Source organism: Molossus molossus, unplaced genomic scaffold (genome assembly GCF_014108415.1).
Source record: "Molossus molossus isolate mMolMol1 unplaced genomic scaffold, mMolMol1.p scaffold_m16_p_10, whole genome shotgun sequence".
In the NCBI taxonomy this organism is placed as follows: domain Eukaryota; kingdom Metazoa; phylum Chordata; class Mammalia; order Chiroptera; family Molossidae; genus Molossus; species Molossus molossus.
Genome location: NW_023425345.1, coordinates 24,690,293 through 24,711,285, shown reverse-complemented (window position 1 = coordinate 24,711,285; position 20,993 = coordinate 24,690,293). Strand labels below are relative to the sequence as shown.

The window sequence follows — 20,993 nt, the reverse complement described above, 5'->3', positions numbered from 1 at the left end:
TTTAAGATATGAAATTGTGAAGTATATTTGAAATCTTATCTGCAGCATTAACATACTTTGTGGGGACAGACACTCCTCACTGAACTAGATCTTCCTCTGTGGTCATAAGAGCCCTCATTTTGACAAATCTTCCTGGTTAGATGACCTAACTAGGAAACTTCCATTCGTATTGTTCAGGACTTCTACAACATGCATTACTTCAAAAACTTAGTTCGTCCAAAGGACATCATCTGAGGCCCTTTGAGTGTATTTCTAAACTTGCCTTGGTTGCTGGGATCTCCACCTTGCCCAGTCCTTATCTCCTGTTTCTTCATTTTTTCCTTACTTTCTAGACTAGCTACCTCAGCAGGGCTCACTCCCCTTCTCGCCTGTATTTGTTGTTAACTGAGCTGTTCACAACCTGCACTCATTCTCAAGCATCTCTTTTAAGTCTTCAGACTCAGGAGCAAGGTAGAGAGAAGGGGCTGGGATGCATTTTCTTCCCCTTGTGGTGGAACAACTAGATCCCTAAAGTCCCAGTGACTGCGGGTCCCCACTGGGTTACTTCTCTGAACCCCAAACGTTTCCCCTTGATCTGAAAGCTCTTCCTCTTCTCCCCTCAAACTGGCACGTGTCAGCAGGATCTTTCCTCTACTAAGCTGGGTCGCTGTCCTTGTGCCCAGGGTGACTTACAGCGGAGATTTTGGGGGCAGGATGAGCAGTGGCAAAGACCAACCACTGACTAACAGATCTGCTAAGCGGAGCACGTGTCCAGAGTCCAGACTCTCACCTGAATGAGGAGATCGATAGCGAAAGTCCTCTTTGGTCAGCAGCAGGAGAGCTTTGCCATTCATTTCAAACGTGTTGCTGTCAATTGGCCTTAAAGAAAACTCATTTTCAGCCCACTTGAGCCACTGGGCTACGTCATCCCTGCTCCAATAAATTGGCTGCAAGCCTGTTGGGGAGAGAGCAAGGCAGAGAGAGAGAGAGAGAGAAACTTGTCAGTTGGACAGTTGGAATAAAGGGGAGAGATGTCTGAATGGTTAACGACATTGAATCTTCATGTCTGGAGAGCCCTCGTGTTCAACTCTGAATCTTGGGTTAAAACTCACGCTTCATAAACGCCAGAGTGTGATATCAAATGAGCTTTATTATGCAGAGGCAAAATGAGCAAATATCCTTTTTTAGGTCTTTAAAGGACCACTGGGGTCTTAGAGCCCTGCCCTTCCTTGCCCCGCTCCAGGGGCTGTCCTGATTCCAGGTTCGCCCTAAAGGTGCAGCTCAGCGGTAGCCTGACACATCCATGGGGGCTGCGAGTCATGACACATGTCAACGTACTTCGAAGGGGACCTTAAAATCAGAGCTGCTTTGATGGCAGCTCAGCGTCCTTTTGAAGAGAGAATGTTCCAGAGGGGGGCTTGACCTTCCACAGCTGCCAGACAATGAAGTGTTCCCTGAACCTTCTTCCAGGAAGAGCCATTCACTCCGCCTCTGGGAAACTCAGGCCTGCCTCTGGGGAGGAGAGGGAGAGGTGAGGAGAAAAGGTCCTCTGCCTTTTTATTCTACTTGCTGATGTTAGATCTTCGGGGGGTGGGGGTGCTACCTGGACTCCGAGTAGGACCAGAAGTGGGTCAAAGGGCGGCTGCAGCTCAGGCTAGATCTCTCTGGAAGCATGGCTGGGAGTCTACCTTTTTATTTTATTTTGCTGTTGTGAGAAATTTTTGACATCATTCAAGTGGTTTAGAATAGTGGTTCTCAAAGTGTGATCTGGGGACCCCTCAGGGTTCCCCAAATCTTTTCAGGGGTCTATGAAGTCGAAACTCTTTTCATAACAACATTAGAAGGTTATTTGCCTTTTCCCACTCATTCTTTCATGAGTACACAGCAGAATTTTCAGAGGCTACAAAACGTGGTACGCAGCCCAGATGAAAATCCAGCCATTCTCGGTGAAGCCAGACATCAGAGAGGCTAGAGAAAACGGGAACCAATGCCACTCTTCTCACTGATGTTCTTGTTTTAGAAAATATACTTATAAATATATATTTATGCTGATATATGCTCGGCTTATTTTTCAGTAAGTTAACAAATATTTTAAAAATTCTCAGTGTTAATCTCCAATCTGGTAACTACAGATAGCTAAAACCCATAGGAGCAAAGCTTTTTATGGTCTTTGATGATTTTTAAGATTAGAAAGGGGTCCAGAGATCAAAATCTTTGAGAACGGATGGGTTAGAAACAGCTAGATGCTCAATAGCGCTTCCTTCTCCAAAATCGCATTGTGTGAATTAATAGTTCACATACAACGGAATCAGTGTTTGTAAGAGGAGCCTCGGTCTCTCTAGTTCGTTACCTAAACTTGCTAAGGAGACTCCATGATGTGCTACAAAAGTGTCCTTCAGTTTGATCCTGGAAATAATCGCCTTTCATCCCTAAATAAGTCAAGACAAAGAACTGGTCTACTCATCATCTCCGGGGAATGAATGGCTCAGATCCCCTGGAGAAGGCCCAGGGCCGTAGGCATGACTTTGGCTCTGTCTTCCAGGTGGCTCCTTTGTAAAGTCTAGTTTTGAAGAATGATAGCTGGCTTCCTTGAACTCTGTGGAACTCTGTGAACTATGTACCTTCAAATCTGGTCCATTGTATAGGCATCAATAAACAACTACAAGCATTCGAATAATAGAAAAGGGCATTTAGGTGGGGTTTTTTTGTTTGTTTTGTTTTTAAGTTTTAGAATTTTTTTACATAGGAAAAAAAAAGTAGCATTATAAAATAATAATGTGTAGTATGTCACTGCTCTATAGTCTTTAGAATAAAACAGCCACTAAAGAATTCAAAGTCCGCCCTGGCCAGTTTGGCTCAGCGGTTAGAGCGTCGGCCTGCGGTCCGGAGAGACCCGGGTTCGGTTCCCACTAAGGGCACATACTTCGGTTGCAGTTTGTCCCCGGCCCTGGTCGGTCATGTGGGTGGCAGCCACTCGATGTGTCCCTTCACGTCGATGTTTCTCTGTCTCTCTCCCTTCCTCTCTCTCCCTCCCACTCTATCTGTACAAAAAATGGAAAAATATCCTCGGGTGAGGATAAAAAAAAAAATAAAAGAATTCAAAGTCTACCCAGCCAGTGTGGCTCAGAGAAGTGAGCATTGTCCCATGGACTGAGAGGTTCCAGTTCGATTCCTGGTCAGAGCACGTGTCTGGGCTGTGGGCTCAGTGGGGGGCGTGCAGGAGGCACCCGTTTGATGCTTCTCTCTCACATCGATGTTTCTCTCTCTCTCTTAGCAAAACGTCAACTTTTGAACTGGTAAAAAAACCTTCAAGTTGACTTCCTATTATTGTCAGCGGTGCCATGCCTCTTGGAACAAGAACAGCACAATGGTTTGTCATTGGGGACTTTGTCCTTCCTCTCCATCACACAAGGTGAGTGTGCACAGCCAGCCGCGCGGACAACTGGGAGGTTCCAAGTCAAGCTTGGCCCAAGAAAGTGCCTGGGTGAGAAGGCCACCGAGCAGAAGATGCTGGATCAGAAATAGGAAAAAGTACCGGGGAGTTTGGTGGAAGCACAAATGTCAAAGCAAATACAGAACTGAATCCCGCCTGGGAGGGGAAATGAGAGTAAAATGCTGAAGTTTCTGCAGAGGATACACGGAAACGGAGGGAGGCGGGTGAGAAGGGGGTGGGGGACACAAGTAGTAATTTGAGATTCTTTATATTCTACGGAAGAAAATAGTCATGAGTAATCTTTTCCCTAAATACAAGAAGAGGCACACACTCCAAACAGCCCTGCCGGTTAAGAACGGCAGTTTCTCTTCTCACTTCCCATTCGTCTCTCCCACAGCCCAGCCCTGCTGCGAGCAGAGCCGGAAACCCCCTCCAGGGACCCGAGAGGACGCTCCGCCTTGTGTGCAGGGCCCTGTGAGTTACGCTCCGGGCTTGTGTGCAGAAGGACCCCTGTGAGTTACGTTGGTGCAGGGACCGCTATGGCAATCCTAGCAGTTTTACAAAGGTCACCCTGCCAGAGCAGGCTACCTGCTTGAGGCCACTCAACTTTATCAGAGCCACCACCCTGCCGTTAGCATAGAGAGACGGCAGACACATCCACTGACTGGAAAGAGACTTGACAAACTTTGGTGTTCAAAGTCAAGTTTCCCTGCTGTTGCCTTTTTAGTTCAATGGAATGAAAAAGGTTGTGGCTGTAGGATGTGCTCTGCAATTTTAACTGAGGAAAACGAAGCCCCCTGTACTCACACCCAGGGCCCCAAAGCCTGGGTGTTACCGCATCTAATGGAATACAGCCTCGGACCCAGAGGCGACTCGGGTCTAATCAGGACCATTTTACTTCCTCAATTTATTTAGAGCTTCTATCACTGTTCTCAGGACTTTATAAATATTAGTTCATTTAACTGCATGCCCACACAGCAACCCCACGAGACAGTGTTTCAGATTAGGGAACCAGGCCCAGAGCATTTCAGAGATTTGTCCAAGGTCATATGGTCACATTAACAAGAGGAGCTGAGATTCGAACCCAGGTCTCAGAGTCTGTGCTCATACCCATTACACTATGCTTACCCATGCACTTCCCATCCACATTCAGATGGGTTTTCAACATCACTAGGAATTCAGACAAGACTGAGTGTATTAACGCCCCCCCGACCCCCCGCAAGACATTGGTCCTTGGGGGCTTTCTCAAATTATCAACAGACTAAAAAGAGAGCAAAAAAAAAATCTGAAGAAATAGATTTACGGGTGGGAGAAGGAAGAAGGTGGAGGTGGAACCCTGCTTTGAACACAACCAGGACATAGCACTGCCTCCCTGGGTCCTTGCCCAGGGGCTCTCCCTGCCCACAGGCACCAGTCCCGAGACTTCATATGGCTCTCAGACGCGACACGAGCAAGAGGAGGGACGCACATATAACAGTGAACTGGCTGGCAGTTATCTCTTGCAATTTTAATTCAACGAAGTTGAAAAACATAGCTTTTCATGATCATTGGTAAAAAGAAAAAGGCAGTGACCACTGTTCTGCACCCATGTCATGCCACTCCCTGGGCATATAACAGGCCTGTGAGAGCCACGCGAAACCTGGATTTTTAATGCCAATTCATTTCAGAGACTACTTGACATGAATTTTGTACAGCTATGATTAAGAAAAGTACTAAGAATTCCACTGTACTTTTCCCCCCAAATGGGTCAAGTTCCTGGTGCCATACTTGTCAGTGACATAACCAGGCCCTTCAACTTTCTTCTAATATTTCTTTGAGTCCATGTTCATCAGCACCCTCTTAGTGTCATTTCAGACTGTTTGAGTTTAAACATAACTAATAATAAAAAGCATGCTGGGAGTTAGGAGCCTGGATTTTACTCCCAGATTTGCCATTAATTAACATGTGACTCTGGGCAGGCCCCTCAGTTTCTCTGGCTCAGTGATTTCATCTGTAAAATGAGAGGCTTTGCGGGCATGATCTCTATTCCCTTCTGGGTTTGATACAGTCAATATGCTCCCACTTAATTTGAAACTTAAAAACCAAAGACCAGAAGCAGCCCATACCTTTTTCCTACAGAACCACCCCATGCTCATGACAATAACCCTGAGATTCTGTGACTTCTTCAGGGATCTCCTGAATCATGGAAAACAGATGAAGTTACTTTAAAAGAATTTAGTGCTTAAAAGTGCTTCATTATATTCTAATTCTTGGAAAAGGTATAACCCGGCAATGGCAATAATAAACGTAACATTCTGACAAGGTGCTCTCGCACATGTGACCCCACTTGGGATTCTCACAAACGCCCTGTGCAGTCTGCTGTACTCTCATTTCAGTTTATCAAATGAGGAAATGGGGGGCTCAGAGTCACCAAATGATTTTATTGGTTAGAACAATACTCAGTTCAAGCTCTTTAGCTTTGTTAATCAAAAATACCCTTTTAGCCAAACTGTCTGCATAAACAGGAATTTGCTACAGAGTCTTTGGTTTAGAGAACAGAATCATAAAAGACGAAGACACCTCAGCAGCGATCTAGTCCAACCCCCACCCCATCTTACTCACTAGGAAACTGAAGCCAGGAGAAGAGATTGAACCGCCATCACGCTGCCCCAGGCTCCGACTTTCCGACATCTCATGTTGTCTCATAACTTGAGTCGATGACACAGAACAATTCCACAACCCCTGACATAGTGAGGAAAGTTATCCCTTGCTTAGTCATCTTGCCTTCAGATTAAATGTTCTTAATCGGTCCAAACGTTAAGTTCTGTCTTGTAGTTTTCACACCCTCACCAACCTGCCTACCTCCTCCAGAGACCCTGTCAGCTCCCACCCCAAACAGAGGACCAGAGGCAGGACCAGCACCTTCCTGTATCTGCTCGATATAGTTCTGTTGATAGTAACAGCTAACAAGTATTGAGCTGTTCCACTGAATTTACCCCACAAGGACTGTTATCCTCATTTACAAATGAGAAAACTACAGCACACAAGAGATGGAAGTGGTGGTGCCAGGATTAAGAACCCAGGCGGCCTGGTTCCCCAGTCCCAACTCTTCACGCCCTAACAACAGCAGCAAACACTGGCGAGGCACTGTCCCAAATGTTTTCTGGACAGAATTTATTTAATCCCCACGGCAATCCTGTATGATAAACAATCACTACGCCCATTTACAGAGGAGAACACTGGAGCACAGGGAAGCTAAGGGACTTAGTCAAAGTCACACGGCTAGGAAGCAGAAGAGCCAATATCTGAACCCAGTTGGTCTGGCCCAAAGTCCATATTACTAACCACCTATCTCTCGGTTTAAGCTCATTTGGTGTTTTGGAAGGACATCAAGTTAAACTTGTGATTAAAAAAGGGAGAGAGGAAAGTTTCAGTGATGGTGTGAACTTTGACAGTGCTTAAGTATGGAGGCACTGAGCACCAGCATGGCAACTATTTCCCGGCTGTGTGACCTCAGTCAAGTTACTTAACCTCTCTGTATCTCACTTGCCTCCACTGGCAGGTGGGGGCAGCTTTCAACCTGTGAAGTAAGTAGCACTGCATCAGAGATGATGTGTTTATCACATCTGCCGATGACATAAAGTTAGTATACAGTAAGATTGCACAGATAATGATGATATACAACACAGCACAGACAGTATGTCACAGAGCAAGCATGTAATAAACACCAGCTAATGTTTTTCAGTTATTACCATTATCATTTTTACCACCATCCTACTTTTCACATATATAGCTGGTATTTGGAACCCAACTGTAAGACTGCATGTGAACGAGAATCAGATTTCATCTCGTTATTTGTCATTCCAGCATGCCGCCACCTATCTAGATTTGAATCTATTTGTAGTATCATCTATACTTTGTAGCTTCATGTCATCAGCAGCTTCGATAAGTATGTGTCACCTCAACAGTTTCATGACCAAGTGCTGATTAGGTGAGGGCTAAGAGGGGACCCCTCTGGTGACATACCAGCCACCTACTCTCTGATGGGTGCTGATCAAGTTATTGGTTCCTTTGGGGTACAGGTGTTCAAATACCAATCCATGTAAATATTCTGGTATTTGGACTAAAATTCCCAAGGTCCGCCATAAAAGCACCAGCAGAAATTCAATGATCCACTTTCCTGATGTCCAGAAACACAGTAACTATAAAATTTACAGCAGCCTTATTGAAGAAAAAGAGCAGCAGCAGGAGGCTGGTCACAAGGGATCACTTCTTCCTAAGTGCTCATCACATACGAGTTTGAAAAATCCGTCCTGAATTTCATCTGGAAGCCAGATCACGGGAGCTGTTTTTAGTCTGTACATACACTCTTCCTTCCTTTTCTATTCTAAATATCAGGTAAACAATGGCTCACATTCTTTCTTTTAGCACCTCTTCCATTTCCCATAACCCTTGGCTCACTATCAATGGCCTATCTTTCACCCTTGTAAGTTCTCTATTCTGGGCTGCCATTTGTCTGGGCCAAGGGCCTAGAATTTATTTAGAACAACTTAGATTCACTTTTATAATCGATTCACCCATCGTGGCTTTGATTCCCCTCTGTCAATGTTTGCACTACCTGTTTCAGTCTGACGACCATCCTCCCTGATGGAAGAGAGGGAGGAAAGAGAGAAGTTGAACAGTTGTTTTCTCTGCCATTTGTCACCGTCACTGCATTCAACCCGAATGCACTCTGACAGCCTGTTTATCCTGATGATGCCCCCCATATGTATTGTTTTCTTTTTCTTAAGCATTTTCCATAGTTTTCAGATCACATAGTTTAACATTCTAGATCTAAAAATATCTCTTTTATAATTTTCTTTTCAGTAAGTTGCTCTGTCATCCACTGTATACATCTTTTTAAAATCTGAGCTCATTAGACTGGTATGCAAAACAGTGGGAAGATAAGTTGGCATGATCTTTCCGGCACACAACTTGGTGATGCTTTAAGAGCTCTGTAAATGTTAGCTGCTAAGACTCTGCCTTAAAAAAATAATGCAGGATGCAGAGAAGAAGTTTATACACGAAGATATTCACTGCCGTGTTATTTTTAATAGTGGGAAACTGGGAACATCAATAAGGGAATGATTAAGTAAACTATCGAAAATATCTCTGATAGAAAATTAGGCAGGCTGTAATACAGTATTTATAAAGAGCATCTATTCAAATGGCAAAACACCAAGTAGCATGTGCACATATACATTATAACTTCAAACAATGCACAGAAAAGTATTATAGTGAAACATACAAATATTAACAGCCACTAGCACTCAATAGAATTATAGTTGTTTTTTCCTTTCCATTTTTATCTTCCAATCCTCTATATTAAGCATATGTGACTTGTATATTTAAGAACATCTATTTAAAAATCGAGCTCATCAGAGAATGTCCTCAATGCAACCTCATGAAATTCTTTGGTTGCCTTTCATTTTCAAAAGCACCCTCAACTCTTTCGACTTGTGTTTTAGCATTTCCAATCACGGAACCATAGGTACTTTTTTTCTCTTAATCTTTAAAATTGGCCTTCTTCACGTCAAGAAAGCACATCTGATCGTGCCTTTCATTTCCCTTCCCCAGTTCTAAGATGATGTTTTCATTCTCACCCAAAGTTCCCATCATTTCTGCTTCGCCAACTAATTCCTCCTTATTTGTCAGACTTGAGTCCAAATTAGCAGCACCTTTGATTGCTTCTTCTACCTTCTGGGAAATAAAACTGCTAACTGTTAGGTGCACATGTTAAAAATTAAAATGTGCTTGCATGTAGTGGAAGGGGATTGCTCAGTGATCCTCACAGCGTGCTTGGCATACCCAGTAATGACAGACTGTTCAGTCAACGATCCCCAGTACTAATCCACCCGTGGGCCAGCTCTGCAGCCTGCGACTGCCACCCTGTCCCACCTGACACCATGCAGCAGGCAGGACACTTCAGATCCACGTGGTTCTTTACCATTACCAGATGCTTCCACAGCCATGTCATCCCAGAAACCATTCTGTGACTGAGCTAAGGCTGGTACAACAGCAGCTGCAGAAGAAACTAAAGCTCAGACAGGTTGAGGGACTTTCCCAGGTCACAGTGGACATAAGACCAGAACTCCAGGTCCAGGTCTTCTGTAGCAGTCCAGTAAACTTCTTCTGGGTCAAAGGAAATGAAGGAAATAAAGGCCCCTTGCATTATTAAATCCACTGTTAAATTGCAAGGATTTAGAAATAATAAACCATCCCAGCTAGTGTAGCTCAGTGGGTTGAGCATCATCCCTTGCACCAAGAGGTCACTGGTTTGATTCCTGGTCAGAGCACAGGGCACAGGCTGTGGGCTTGATCCCCAGCAGGGGGCGTGCAGGAGGGAGCTGATTGATGTTTCTCTCTCATTGATGTTTCTCTCTCTCTCTCTCCCTCCTCTCCGCCAAAAATCATTTAAAAAGAAAAGAAATAATAAATCAGAAACTCAACTTTTCATGGCAGGTCTGGTTTAGCTGTAGATTCAGAACTCAGCGGTGTCCAGGGAGACCCTTCTGACTTCTGCAAAGGGGTTGCAGCAGGCAGGGTTTACCTTAGAATAAATAAACCCTCCACAACAAAACAACGTATCATCAGAGCACTTTCCAGGGGTCTTTTCTGACTCCTTTCCCTTCCCACTGGCCAGGCCGTGTCCCCCAGGCTCCCATACTGGTCTTGGATGCACTCGGACAGTTCCAACATTCTCATTCCACTGGGTCTTCCTCTAACTATGAATGTGCTATTTGATCAAAACTGCTTTCAACATACAAGTTCGGTTACTAGGGAATTGGAAGTTCCAAAACATTTCCTATTTTTGTCCCCAAGGTTACCCTGTATCTCAGCACTCACTCTCCAAGTAGAGGTTGGAAGGTCATACTCATGTCTTTTGGACAAAACCTCAAAGGCAAGAATATTGTATGTTCATGTTTCGATCCAATGTCATAGTCACTTCTCGATTAATTTTTTTTCTTATAAATTTCATTTGGTAGGTTGTTTATTATTTTTTATTTTTATTTTTTTTTGGCTTTCACTCAGTTTTATCCACAAAGGGATTTTTACCAGCAAACCTGTTGACAGTAAAACTGGACTGGGGCCTACCACTCACCCTCACAAACATGACAGAAGATTCCTTCTCATTTCTGCTTTTAAGCAGCAAGCCTAACACGGTGAGAGGCATGCAATATTTTAGATAAAATGTAGGTTTTGGATTCAGATAGTCCTGAGTTCAAATACTGGTCCTGTCACCCACTAGCTCAGTGGCCTTGGGTAAGTTCTATCTCTGAATCTCAGATTCCCCAGCAGTAAAATGGGGCCAAGAAGAGTACTTAACTCCTAGAGCAAATTTAGGTATGAAATGAGATAATCCACATAAAGACTTTGCCCTGTGCCTGGTACCTAGGATATGCTCAGTGCATCTTGGGGGGTTGGACAGGACAGAGACTGACAGTAGATTAATTGTATGTTGCCACATGTCTTCAGGAGACTGAAATACTTTCTGCAGCTCACTTACAGGAACAAGGGTTCTTTTTTTTTTTTTTTAATCCTCATCCGAGGACATTTTTCCATTTTTTACTCAGATAGAGTGGGAAGGAGAGAGAGGAAGAGAGAGAAACATCGATGTGAAAGGGACACATCGAGTGGCCGCCACCCACACGACCCAACCAGGGCCAGGGACAAACTGCAGCCAAGGTACGTGCCCTTAGCGGGAACCGAACCCGGGTCTCTCTGGACCGCAGGCTGACGCTCTAACCGCTGAGCCAAACCGGCCAGGGCAGAACAAGGGTTCTTGTAAGCTGTGTGAGGCTCTTGCAGGAGCTAGAGGCTAGCACAGGACTCTAAGGAGGGGCTGGCACGATCCGCGTGCAGACGGGGAAAGTAGCTCAGAAGGAGATGCAGAGACGGGACCGGAGCAGGTGAGAGGCTGGAGGAGGGAAGGCTGGAGCAGGAGCCCGCTCAGGTCTGGGGCTGGGGTGAGGCACAAGGGAGACACTCGCCTTGGGTGCAAAATTTAAGGTTGTGCCAAAAAACTCAGTAATCACAAAAAATAATAGCCTAATGCATTATTTAAAAATAAAAACAGATGCCAAAAATCCATGATGAACAAAACATCAACATTTTAGCTGAAGTTCTGTTGAAAAGAGAGATGAAAAGGGAAGGTGTAGTGACAACAGAGAAGGACAGATCAGAGCAGTGCTTCCTAAGTTCGGGAGGTAAAGGATCCCTCTGGGGCTCCAGCGAGAGCTACTGACCCTCTTTCGAAACTCACAGGCACATGGACACCAATACTGGCCTGCAATTTCAAAGTTTATGAATTAGCTAAGTTTCTCTCTGGGCCCTCGGAGAACTGGTTTAGCATTTTTTAGCCTTGTGTATGCAAATGGGTCTGGTAACGTGTACCAGCGATATAATGCCAAAATCAAATTAGATTTGAGAAGAGAAACACATACACATATCTCTCCTGATATTCTTGGGAGAGAAAAAGGAGAGAGGCAGGCAGGGTACCCTCCTCTCACTCTGAAGTGGGGCGCAGGAGGGGACAATGAAATGATGAAAGCCAACTCTGGGCGTTATTTCCTTAGGAAATGCACACACCTGACCTTAAATATGGAATGTCCCTTCCTCAGGTATTTTAGAAATCACTGCTAACATACTGCACATTTTTATTCATACTAGTGAAGGTCAATCACTGCCAATTATCTTAATTTATGAACAGTGAGGCAACTGGGCTATGCAAGGAGAGATACTATTAGAAGACGTATTTCTAAAGGAAAAGGGCAATTAAGGGCAACATTTCTCATATTGCAAGGCGGAAAGCTACATTTATTTTCAAATTTACTGATATTTATACACACAAAGAAGCCCATTTTTAAGAAAGAAAAGACGTAGAAAAATAGATAGTAAGAGTGGAAATGATCTTCACATAGATTTAGTGACCCAACTGGAACTACGGGCAGAAGCTGCAAGGTTTTTTAATCCCCCGTGGACATTTTCCACAGGGTACTGAGAACATAAAGACTTTGTTGGGTTTGCATGATCCACAAAACACAGATGACCTACTATGTGTCTGAAGAAAGAAGAATGAACATCCTTTCTTTCCCCTTTGGTCCTTTAAACCACACAGGATTGTCTCTTGTGCCTGCCACAGTCTCCAGAATATTCTTTTGCAAAGTGTCACAAGAGTAGAACTCATTCTCATTGGGACAGGGCCTGATCTAACCAGTCACCCACCCAAGACACTGTCTTTTCGGGGGTTCAGCTGTGCCTGGTCCCTTCTCTCCGGGATCTCTTTATCCCAGGGACACTTTGAAAAGCGAGGCCGCCCCTTCTCTCAGGATGGAGACAGTACCCATTATCACCAGATCCTGAAAGGTGAACAAGAGGCTGGGAGTGGAGGAAGGTGTGTGCTTGGTGGGGAGGAGCTAGGAAAAGGGAGACGGAAATAAATGTTTACCTTTTACAACACGAAGTCCGCAGACCCCAGAAAAGACAGACTGGGCTGAAAGACAGATTTGGCCAGGGGTTCGGCAACCTAACTTGTGAAACAACAGGCTTCTACGTCTTATTTAAGGAGAATCCGACCCTCCACCCCCCTTCCTTCTCTTCCCTGACTCTGGAGAGTGATTCCCAGGGTGTTCAGGGCCGCTGGCTGCCTCTGGGTCCTGAGTCAGCGCTCCTCCGAGGGGGAGGGGGGCTGAGTGACGCTGACTCAGCAGTTCGAGGACAGGCGGACCGCGGCAGCGCTGCGGATGCCTTATGAGACGAGAAAAGTCAAACTCGGAGAAGCGACTTCTATTTAAAGCTAATTGTGTCGCATCTGTGTGTGCGTGTGCATGCACATGTGTGTGTCACAGGCTTCTCTGTTTCTCATTCCCTCCTTCCTTCTTTACTGAGAATATTCACAGGGAAATGGGTTTCGTAGATTTACCCAATCAAAATAGTGGTCATGATGTCCTCGGGTGAGGATAAAAATATATATACATATATATAGTGGTCATGTTTTCCTCACCAGTCGTATTCCCTGGTGTCAGAGAGGTCAAATTTACTAACCTCCTGGTTTCAGAGCTTAAGATGGTCACTAGGAATCCGAAAAATAAAAAGAAAAGCAAACAACCCCATGTCCCCTTCCAGGCAGGGCAGCAGACAGGCAACCCGAGGCAGCTGTCTTGTGTTTCCCATTGGCCTGGGCTGGGCTGACTGACACTCCAGACGCCCGCCGGGAGATGGGGTGGCTGGGCCCCACCCAGAGACCCTCCCTTGCCACTCAGTGTCTTTCTCTTTGGCTCTGTCATCTGTCTAAAGTTCTGTATCATTCACTCCTTTGGATGAAGGCGTCCTCCCCAGAAGGGGAAGGGGAAGCGGGTAAAGAGAACACACCAACTCAACACATGCTCTGCTCATACCTTAGAGGGCAGGCAGCCAGAGGATGAGTCAAAAGGACTGAGTGAGAAGACCTCAAGTTTTAAGGATGCCTGGGGGCCAGTGCACCCGGACGCAGAGTGGTAGAGGCACCAAAGGAAGAAGACTTTGGTCATTTTGGCCTATAGCTGTTAAGGGCTACGACTCCGCAAAGGAGCTTCTGGTTCTGCATTAGAAAAGGTGTGAGGGTTGCAATACAGAGGTGACTGTCCTGTGTTCTGCAGAGAGGCCCATGCCTGCTTTTTAACTTTGATTTGAGTCTGAAAAAAAGACGAACAGGGTAAGTGACACATTACTGGTGGCACACGTAATATCCATTCACAAAGGCCACCAACGCCTCTCAGACAGTGAACCAGGGTGAGGTCTCCAGGTGGCCTGCAGGCTCCCCTCCAGTTGTCCTGCTGTTGATAAAAGCATGCTGTCTCCTTTTATTTCTTGACTAGAATTGCTCATTTTTAAAGAAATATTAATTTACTTCCCTGTAGTTACTTTAATATAAAATAAAATTCAAATCCTGTTTCGGTCACCTACTAGCTCAGTGACTAGAGGGTTGAATGGTGCCCTCCCCCACACCCAATATGTCCATGTCATAATCCCTGGAACCTGTGAATATGACCTTAATTGAAAAAAGATCTTCGCAGATGAAATTACTTAAGGATCTTGAGATGAGATCTTCCTGGATTATTTGGGTGAGCCCTAAATCTAATGACAAACACTCTTGTGAGAGAACAGAGAAAGCCACAGAAAAGAAGGTCACATGAAGACAGGCAGAGACCAGAGTTATGCGGATAGAGCGTGCTCTGGCTTTCTTCTCCAGAGTCCTCGTATCCAAATGTTGAAATTTCTTGGCCTCTTCTTCCATACCTGTCGCTTCCTCTTGAATCCTTTAATCTCTTTTTAAATTACATTTATTGGGATAACATGGGCAAACAACATAATCTAAATTTCAGGTGTACATGACATCTGTATACTGTATTGTGTGCTCACCACCCAAAGTCTAACATCCTTCCATCACCTTATATTTGACCCCATGTCCCCTCTTCATCCTCCCCTACCCTAACCTCTTTTTGATTTTTAAAACGTTCCAGCTTTCACCTTCTGTTTCTCTTAAAAATTACGTTTTGTATATATTCATCTTATATTCTTATTAGTGTACTCTTCATTTCTTTCATTTTTAGTTCTTTCTTTCATCTCATTTCTAAGCTTTCCTAATTCTAATTTGTTGTTGTTGTTTTTTTTTTTTTTTTTTTCATGTTTCATATAATTTTCTTAACGTCTTTTAGCTCATTTGGACATAGGTTAGTTTCAGTTCTGAATGGTTCCAAACCAAACCTTTTTGGCATGCTCTCTTTGGGAACCCTATTCTGCTCCTGGGTTTCTTCTCTGTTATAAAAACTCTGTACAGAATTGACCTCACAGCTTTTCTATTGCTTGTTTCTAGGTGAAATCGGGTTTTGTGAACCTTTAAAACATGGCACGGTTCTAACTTTACAAAGTTCTTCCAGTGTGTATAGGTAGTGTTCAGATACATGGCTGCTTGCTTGCCGAAATTCCCTGGTTGTTTGTTCCCCTTGGAGACCTTCTTTCCTAAGTCTGTTGTTCTTGTCCTATTCAACTTGATTCCACTCCTGGCAGCTTCTCCATGCAGGGCTGTCCTGGAAGCAGGACCTGCTGGTTAGTTCCAGAGTTCAAGGCGACTGGAGGGCTCTGAGCCCTTCCGACCTCGCTGCAGGCCACTTGTGGAATCAGCAAAAGGACGCCCCCTTCAGCTGCTCCTCTCAATGTTCCATGCTTTCCAGTGAAAACCTCTTGGCTCTTTGGGGCTTCTCCTGTTCTAATGTCTATCAAAAGCCCCACTGTATCTCGGGGATATCTTGTCACCTAGTTTTTTCATTTCCCTGGGCTTTGGTTTTGCTCTTGGGTTGCTCTGCTCTTACCTGGGGTTCTAAGAGATTAAAATGATGCTGCTGCCCATGCCGTCTTTCCAGACTCTGTCCCAGAATGCTACGTATTTGCAAGGATAGCATCCCTCTGGTGTCTCATTAAAAAAAAAAAAAAAAGAAGCACCCCTCTTCTTGTGTCTCTGGGTGAACTGTTGCTGGGTTTGGAGGGAGTGAAAGAAGTGTAATAATGAATCTGAGGGATCCCGACCACACCAAAGCGGGTTACAGCCCAAAGTGCAGGGAGCACTAAGACAGCACCCAGAAGAAGGCATGTGATCAAAGGGCTGTGAGCCTCAATGGGCACAGGATGTCAGGGGAGAGAACACCCGGCTTCTCTGATTCAAAGGACTAAGGAATAATTCTAGTGAAAATAAACTTCCAAATGATAGGGATTTCTAGTGGGGATTGCAAAATAGCAACAACAGCAACAATAAATCAATACAGACACACAACCGTGGCCTGTCTTTCCACATCTCCTACAACAAAAGGCCAAGACTGTCAGAAGTCAGAACTACACCATTTTTAAAAATTGACAAATTTTTGAGTGACTCAGCCTGTAAGCTAGACATCTCAATAATGCCAGATCAGGGAGAAGACCTCCCCAAGTGAGTCCTTCTGCTGAGTGACAAATGGCAGCTCAGGGTTCGGTATGAGCCACTGATCTCCCGGGCAGCCCAGGGAGGAGGCAGGGCGGTGTGCGACGCCAGGGGCTCTGTAGGCGCCACCGGCTGTGCCGTTGGCTTGAACTCGGCTTTCCTGCTTTTTAAAGTCTCCTTTCTTGTTCGAGTTTTATCTGTTGGGAAGACCCAGCTCACCCCTGACATGCCATCTCATCAGAGGATGCTGCCACTTAATGGTAATTTAAAAAAATGGCTCTTTTAATGCAGCCCTTGGAAACTTTGCGAGAAATGTATCGATTCAAAATACTCAAGCTGAATTATTGAGCCTTGGCAAAGGGGAATAAATCCTTCCCATTCCCCGTGACTGTTGCCAAGTGTAGCTTCCAGGAAGCAATGATTGTCCTTTCTGGAAATGAAGCAAAACTCAAACATTCTATCACCTTCCCTTTACCCCTCCTCCCTCTTCTCTTTGCTTTCAATCCACTGACAAAAGCACTTTACATTCATTGCTCATTTGCCTGAAGAGGCATCCGAATTAGTAATGCCCAGATTAGTAATGCCTGGCCCAGGCAGCTTCCTAAATAACGAGGCCTGATCGTTTTGGCAGACCCGGAGGCCCTCGGAAAGACAGCTTACAGCAAGTCATTGGGTTAAATACTCTTCCGGTTTTATAACAAAATTTCCCCTACAGACCTGGCCGTGTAGACAGTCTATGTTCACTGATGCTAGAGATGAACAAGACCAGCAGCCAGGCAGGGCAGGAAGGTGGGGAGCCTGTGTGGGAAAGGGGGACCGTGCTGGAGCGCTGTAACACTCTCGGCAGGATTAACACGAACATTTCCTGACATCTGCTGTTTCTTTCATTTCAGTCCGGGGTGATCATCTCACTTGGCAACGTTCCAGGGGAATTCCCATCATTACCGACAGTTCGGTCTAAGTGCTGAGAGATCATCTTCCCGTTGCTCCATCCATTCTCCCACTCACCCCTCCATCTACTGATTAGGCACCATTATGCTTTGTCTCATTTTAGGTGCCTGCACATCAAGGTGAATGACATGCAGATTTTAAAATGTGGGAAGGAGAAAAGGAACGTAAAGAAGGATTGACAGGTGGGTGCATTTGTACAGGACCAGGGAAGGCTTTCTGAACTGAAGGGTGGGGCGAGAGACTTCTTGGCAGAGGGAACAGTAGATACACAAGAAAGGGCAAACCAGTTTGGGAAACTTTGAGCAGTTTAGGAGAACAAACATGAGCTGCACGTGAGCGTGTGTTTAAAGGATGCAGGGAGCAGTACGGCAGCTTCACTCTGATGCTCAATAGGCTTGTTAAACTAATGTCCAAACTGCCCTCCTGCTGGCACCGCTTTCAATCTGCTATTCCCAGTCTTTCCCATCTCAGGGAATGCCAACTCCATTCTCCCAGTTGCCAAGGCCACACATCTTAGTGATGCTGGCTCTGTCTTCTAAACTGCCCCCCCTCCCCTATTGATTTTAGAGAGGGAGAGAGAGATAGAAACACTGACAAAAGAGAACATCAATTGGCTGCCTCCTGCATGCCAGCTGGGGATTGGGCCCACAACCTGGGCATGTGTCCTGACTGGGAATAGAACCGGTGACCCCTTGGTGCATGGGTCCACACTCAACTGCTGAGCCACACCGGAGAGACTGGCTCTGCCTTCTAAATGTATCCAGAATCTAACCATTTTTGTCCCCTCTGTTGCTACTACTTTAGTCTCCACCAACATTCTCTCTCACCTAGACTATTCTTACTGGTCTCTAACTGGCCGCCCAGCTTCTACCCTTGTTTCCCTACAGTCTATTCTCAACATGCCAGCCAGAGGGATCCATTTAAAACCGACCACCCCTCTGCTCACAATGTGCGTGGTGTCCCTCCCTGTTCAAAATCCCCAGTGGCTTCCCGTCTCACTCAGAGCTAATGTCAAGGTCCTTAATCGACCTTTTGAGCCCCACGTGATCAGACCTGTCTGAACTCGACCTCTTCCATCCTCCCTCTTCCTCATTCTGCCACACTGACCTCTCTGCTGTTCCTCAAACATTCCAAGCACACTCCTACCTCAGGGCCTTTGTACTTGCTATTCCTTTACCTGGAGTATTTATTCTCCTTCCAGATATTCTCGCTTCCTTCAAGTCTTTCCTAGACATTCCATATAAAACTACAAATCTCTGTTCTCTGACTCCTCCTTGTCTTCTTTCTTGCTCTGTTTTTCCTCAGTATTGATCACTATGTAATCTATATTTTTTACTACTTATCTTGTTTATTATTCATTTTCTTCACTAGAAATGTAAACAGATTTTTTTTTTTGCCTGCTTTATTTATTTGATGTTCACTGGATCAAAAAATAGGCACATTAAAAAATTTTAATGCAATTTTATTCTCTGGAAAACTACATGACGCAACTATTTACTATCATTAAAATTATTTTATCTTGACATCCAGTCTCTGAATAATACCCTCTCAAAAATCCTTTGTTTATGGCCCCACAGGTAGTCTCCAGATTAAACATACTTGATCTTTATTGTAATTAGTTACAAGAATCTGAGATAACAGTGAAGGAATTATTTTGATTACGGCTACATCCCCGATGCTTCAAGTGGTTTCTGGCACAGTGTAGGTTCTCCGTGTCTAGGAGTGTGGCCCTGGAGCCAGGCTTCCTGGGTTTAAATCTTGACTCCCCAACTTACTTGCTGTGTGATCTCAGGCAAGGGACTTACCCTTCTGTGCCTTGGTTTCCTCAGCTGTAAGACTGGGGTAGTAACAGGAGCTACCCGGGGGAGCACTCAGTATGTTGAGGTGTGTGTTAGCACTCACAACGGGGCCTGGCACAGACTGAGCACTCGATAAATGCCAGCCATCGTCAGGAAGGGCCTTGTCTGCGGTACTTAGGAGTGCTCGGACTTTATCCTCAGGCTACTTGTAGCCACTGAAGGATTTTAAACGAGAGAGTAACATAATCAGATACTGTTTCTGCAGGACTGTTCCAGCTGCAGAGTGCAGGAACAGTTGGAACAGGGTAGGACTGGTACGAGGAGACCAGGAGAGATGGAAACGACTGCTACTGCTGGCCTGAACCAAAGCAGAAGGGAGGGGGAAAGGACAGGTTCAAGACATGACGAAGGCAGAATGGCCGAAACTTGGAGATGAAGGCAATGTGGAGGAAGCATTCAAAGACCAAACCCAGGCTTCTGATCCTTGCAAGTCGGTGGTGGTGCCCATCCACCCCAGCCATGGGGACCGCTGCAGAGGAGACATCCCCAGCTTTGTTTATATGAAGTGAGTGTGGAACAGCCGGGTGAAGAGGCCCAATGGGCAGTTGTCTACACACATCTGGCCCTTAAAAGAAAGACCTAGGCTAGATATAAAAGATATTTGGGAGTCATCAGTCAACAGGTGATTGTTGAGGTCACTGGAGCAGATGAGATTTAAGGAAAACACTCATGGAGTGAGCCATTTAAAAAAAGTGTATCCTTGAAGGAAGGGGCAGCAGGAGACAGGCCAGGGCAGAGTGAGTCTCAGGAAGTAGTTTGACGTATCACATGCCCTCGTGAAGATCAGGAGGAGCAAGGCCGGCCCACTGCAGTGAGCACCTGGTGATACTGCCCAGAGCAGAGGTGTGACGAGGGTGGAAACCAGGTCGCAGTGGACTGAGGCATCGATGGCAGGGAAGGGAGGAGAATGTGTGGATAACCCTTTCAAAGACTTGGCTGTGAAGGAAAAACAGATGGGGTGGTAGTGAAGAGTAATGTAGGATCCAGGCAGGTTTCTTTTAAGATGAAAGGAACTAAATGCACATCAGAACAAATCTGGGCATAGAGAAGGGAGAGGACAACCACTGGGTGGCTGGGGCGGAGGAGCCTGAGCTGGGGCCCTGTATGCAGTGCGGGGATGACCTCTTGATTTGTGTCTGACAGCACTGGGCTTGGGCAAGAATGCAGATAAGCTGAGGGTGAGGAGGGAGAAAGGAGGAGTACGGGCTGCAAAGAAGGGGTAGGAGGGGATGGCAGGTTTGGAAACAGTGGCGGGAACAGAAGAGCACTGGCCAGGGACTCAAGGCTTGAAGAGCAGCGTCCAGCTGAGGGACATATCGTGAGCAAAGCAAAAACTCACCCATTCTCGTCTGAAAATGCAGATTGTAGGCTCAGAGATACCAAGTTCCGCATTGTAATTGGTATAAAACCAAAACCATAAAAGCTCCTCAGTGAAAATATACAGAGTTCCCAGAGAAATCAACCATTCCCATTGCTCCTTCGATTAATAACCTTCATGGCCCAGCAAAGCCATTCAGAATAAAATCACTCTCTTTAAAGAGTGATTAACATTCATTTAACCCCTCTGCCGGTGTCTGCATTCTCTCATCTGGAAAGTGACACCTTCACCTGTCCCCTGCCCCAGCCCCAAGACCTCCTACCTGACACCCCCTAATACCTGGCCGGCACCAGGCACTCCTCAGAGTGCCTTAGCTCACAGGCTTGCCTCTTCCGACTGGACTGCACCCTCCTTCCCGCTCTGCTGAAACCCATCCCTCCTTTAAGGCTCGGAACTAAAGTCATTCTTTGCATAAAGCCTTCT

General features: G+C 45.5%; 1 protein-coding gene across 5 annotated transcripts in view; it reads right to left on the bottom strand.

Moving 5' to 3' along the window:
* The window catches only part of ETV6 (ETS variant transcription factor 6), a 223,752-nt gene that overhangs the window by 47,408 nt on the left and 155,351 nt on the right, over positions 1-20,993 (bottom strand). For 3 of the 5 annotated variants that reach the window (XM_036250533.1, XM_036250538.1, XM_036250527.1), the window contains exon 3: positions 770-934. In XM_036250533.1, the coding sequence (XP_036106426.1) occupies positions 770-934 (165 nt within the window). Of the gene's footprint in view, positions 1-769; positions 935-1,317; positions 1,411-6,013; positions 6,396-20,993 lie in introns of those variants that run through there. The other 2 variants (XM_036250545.1, XM_036250547.1) reach the window with 2 other exon arrangements.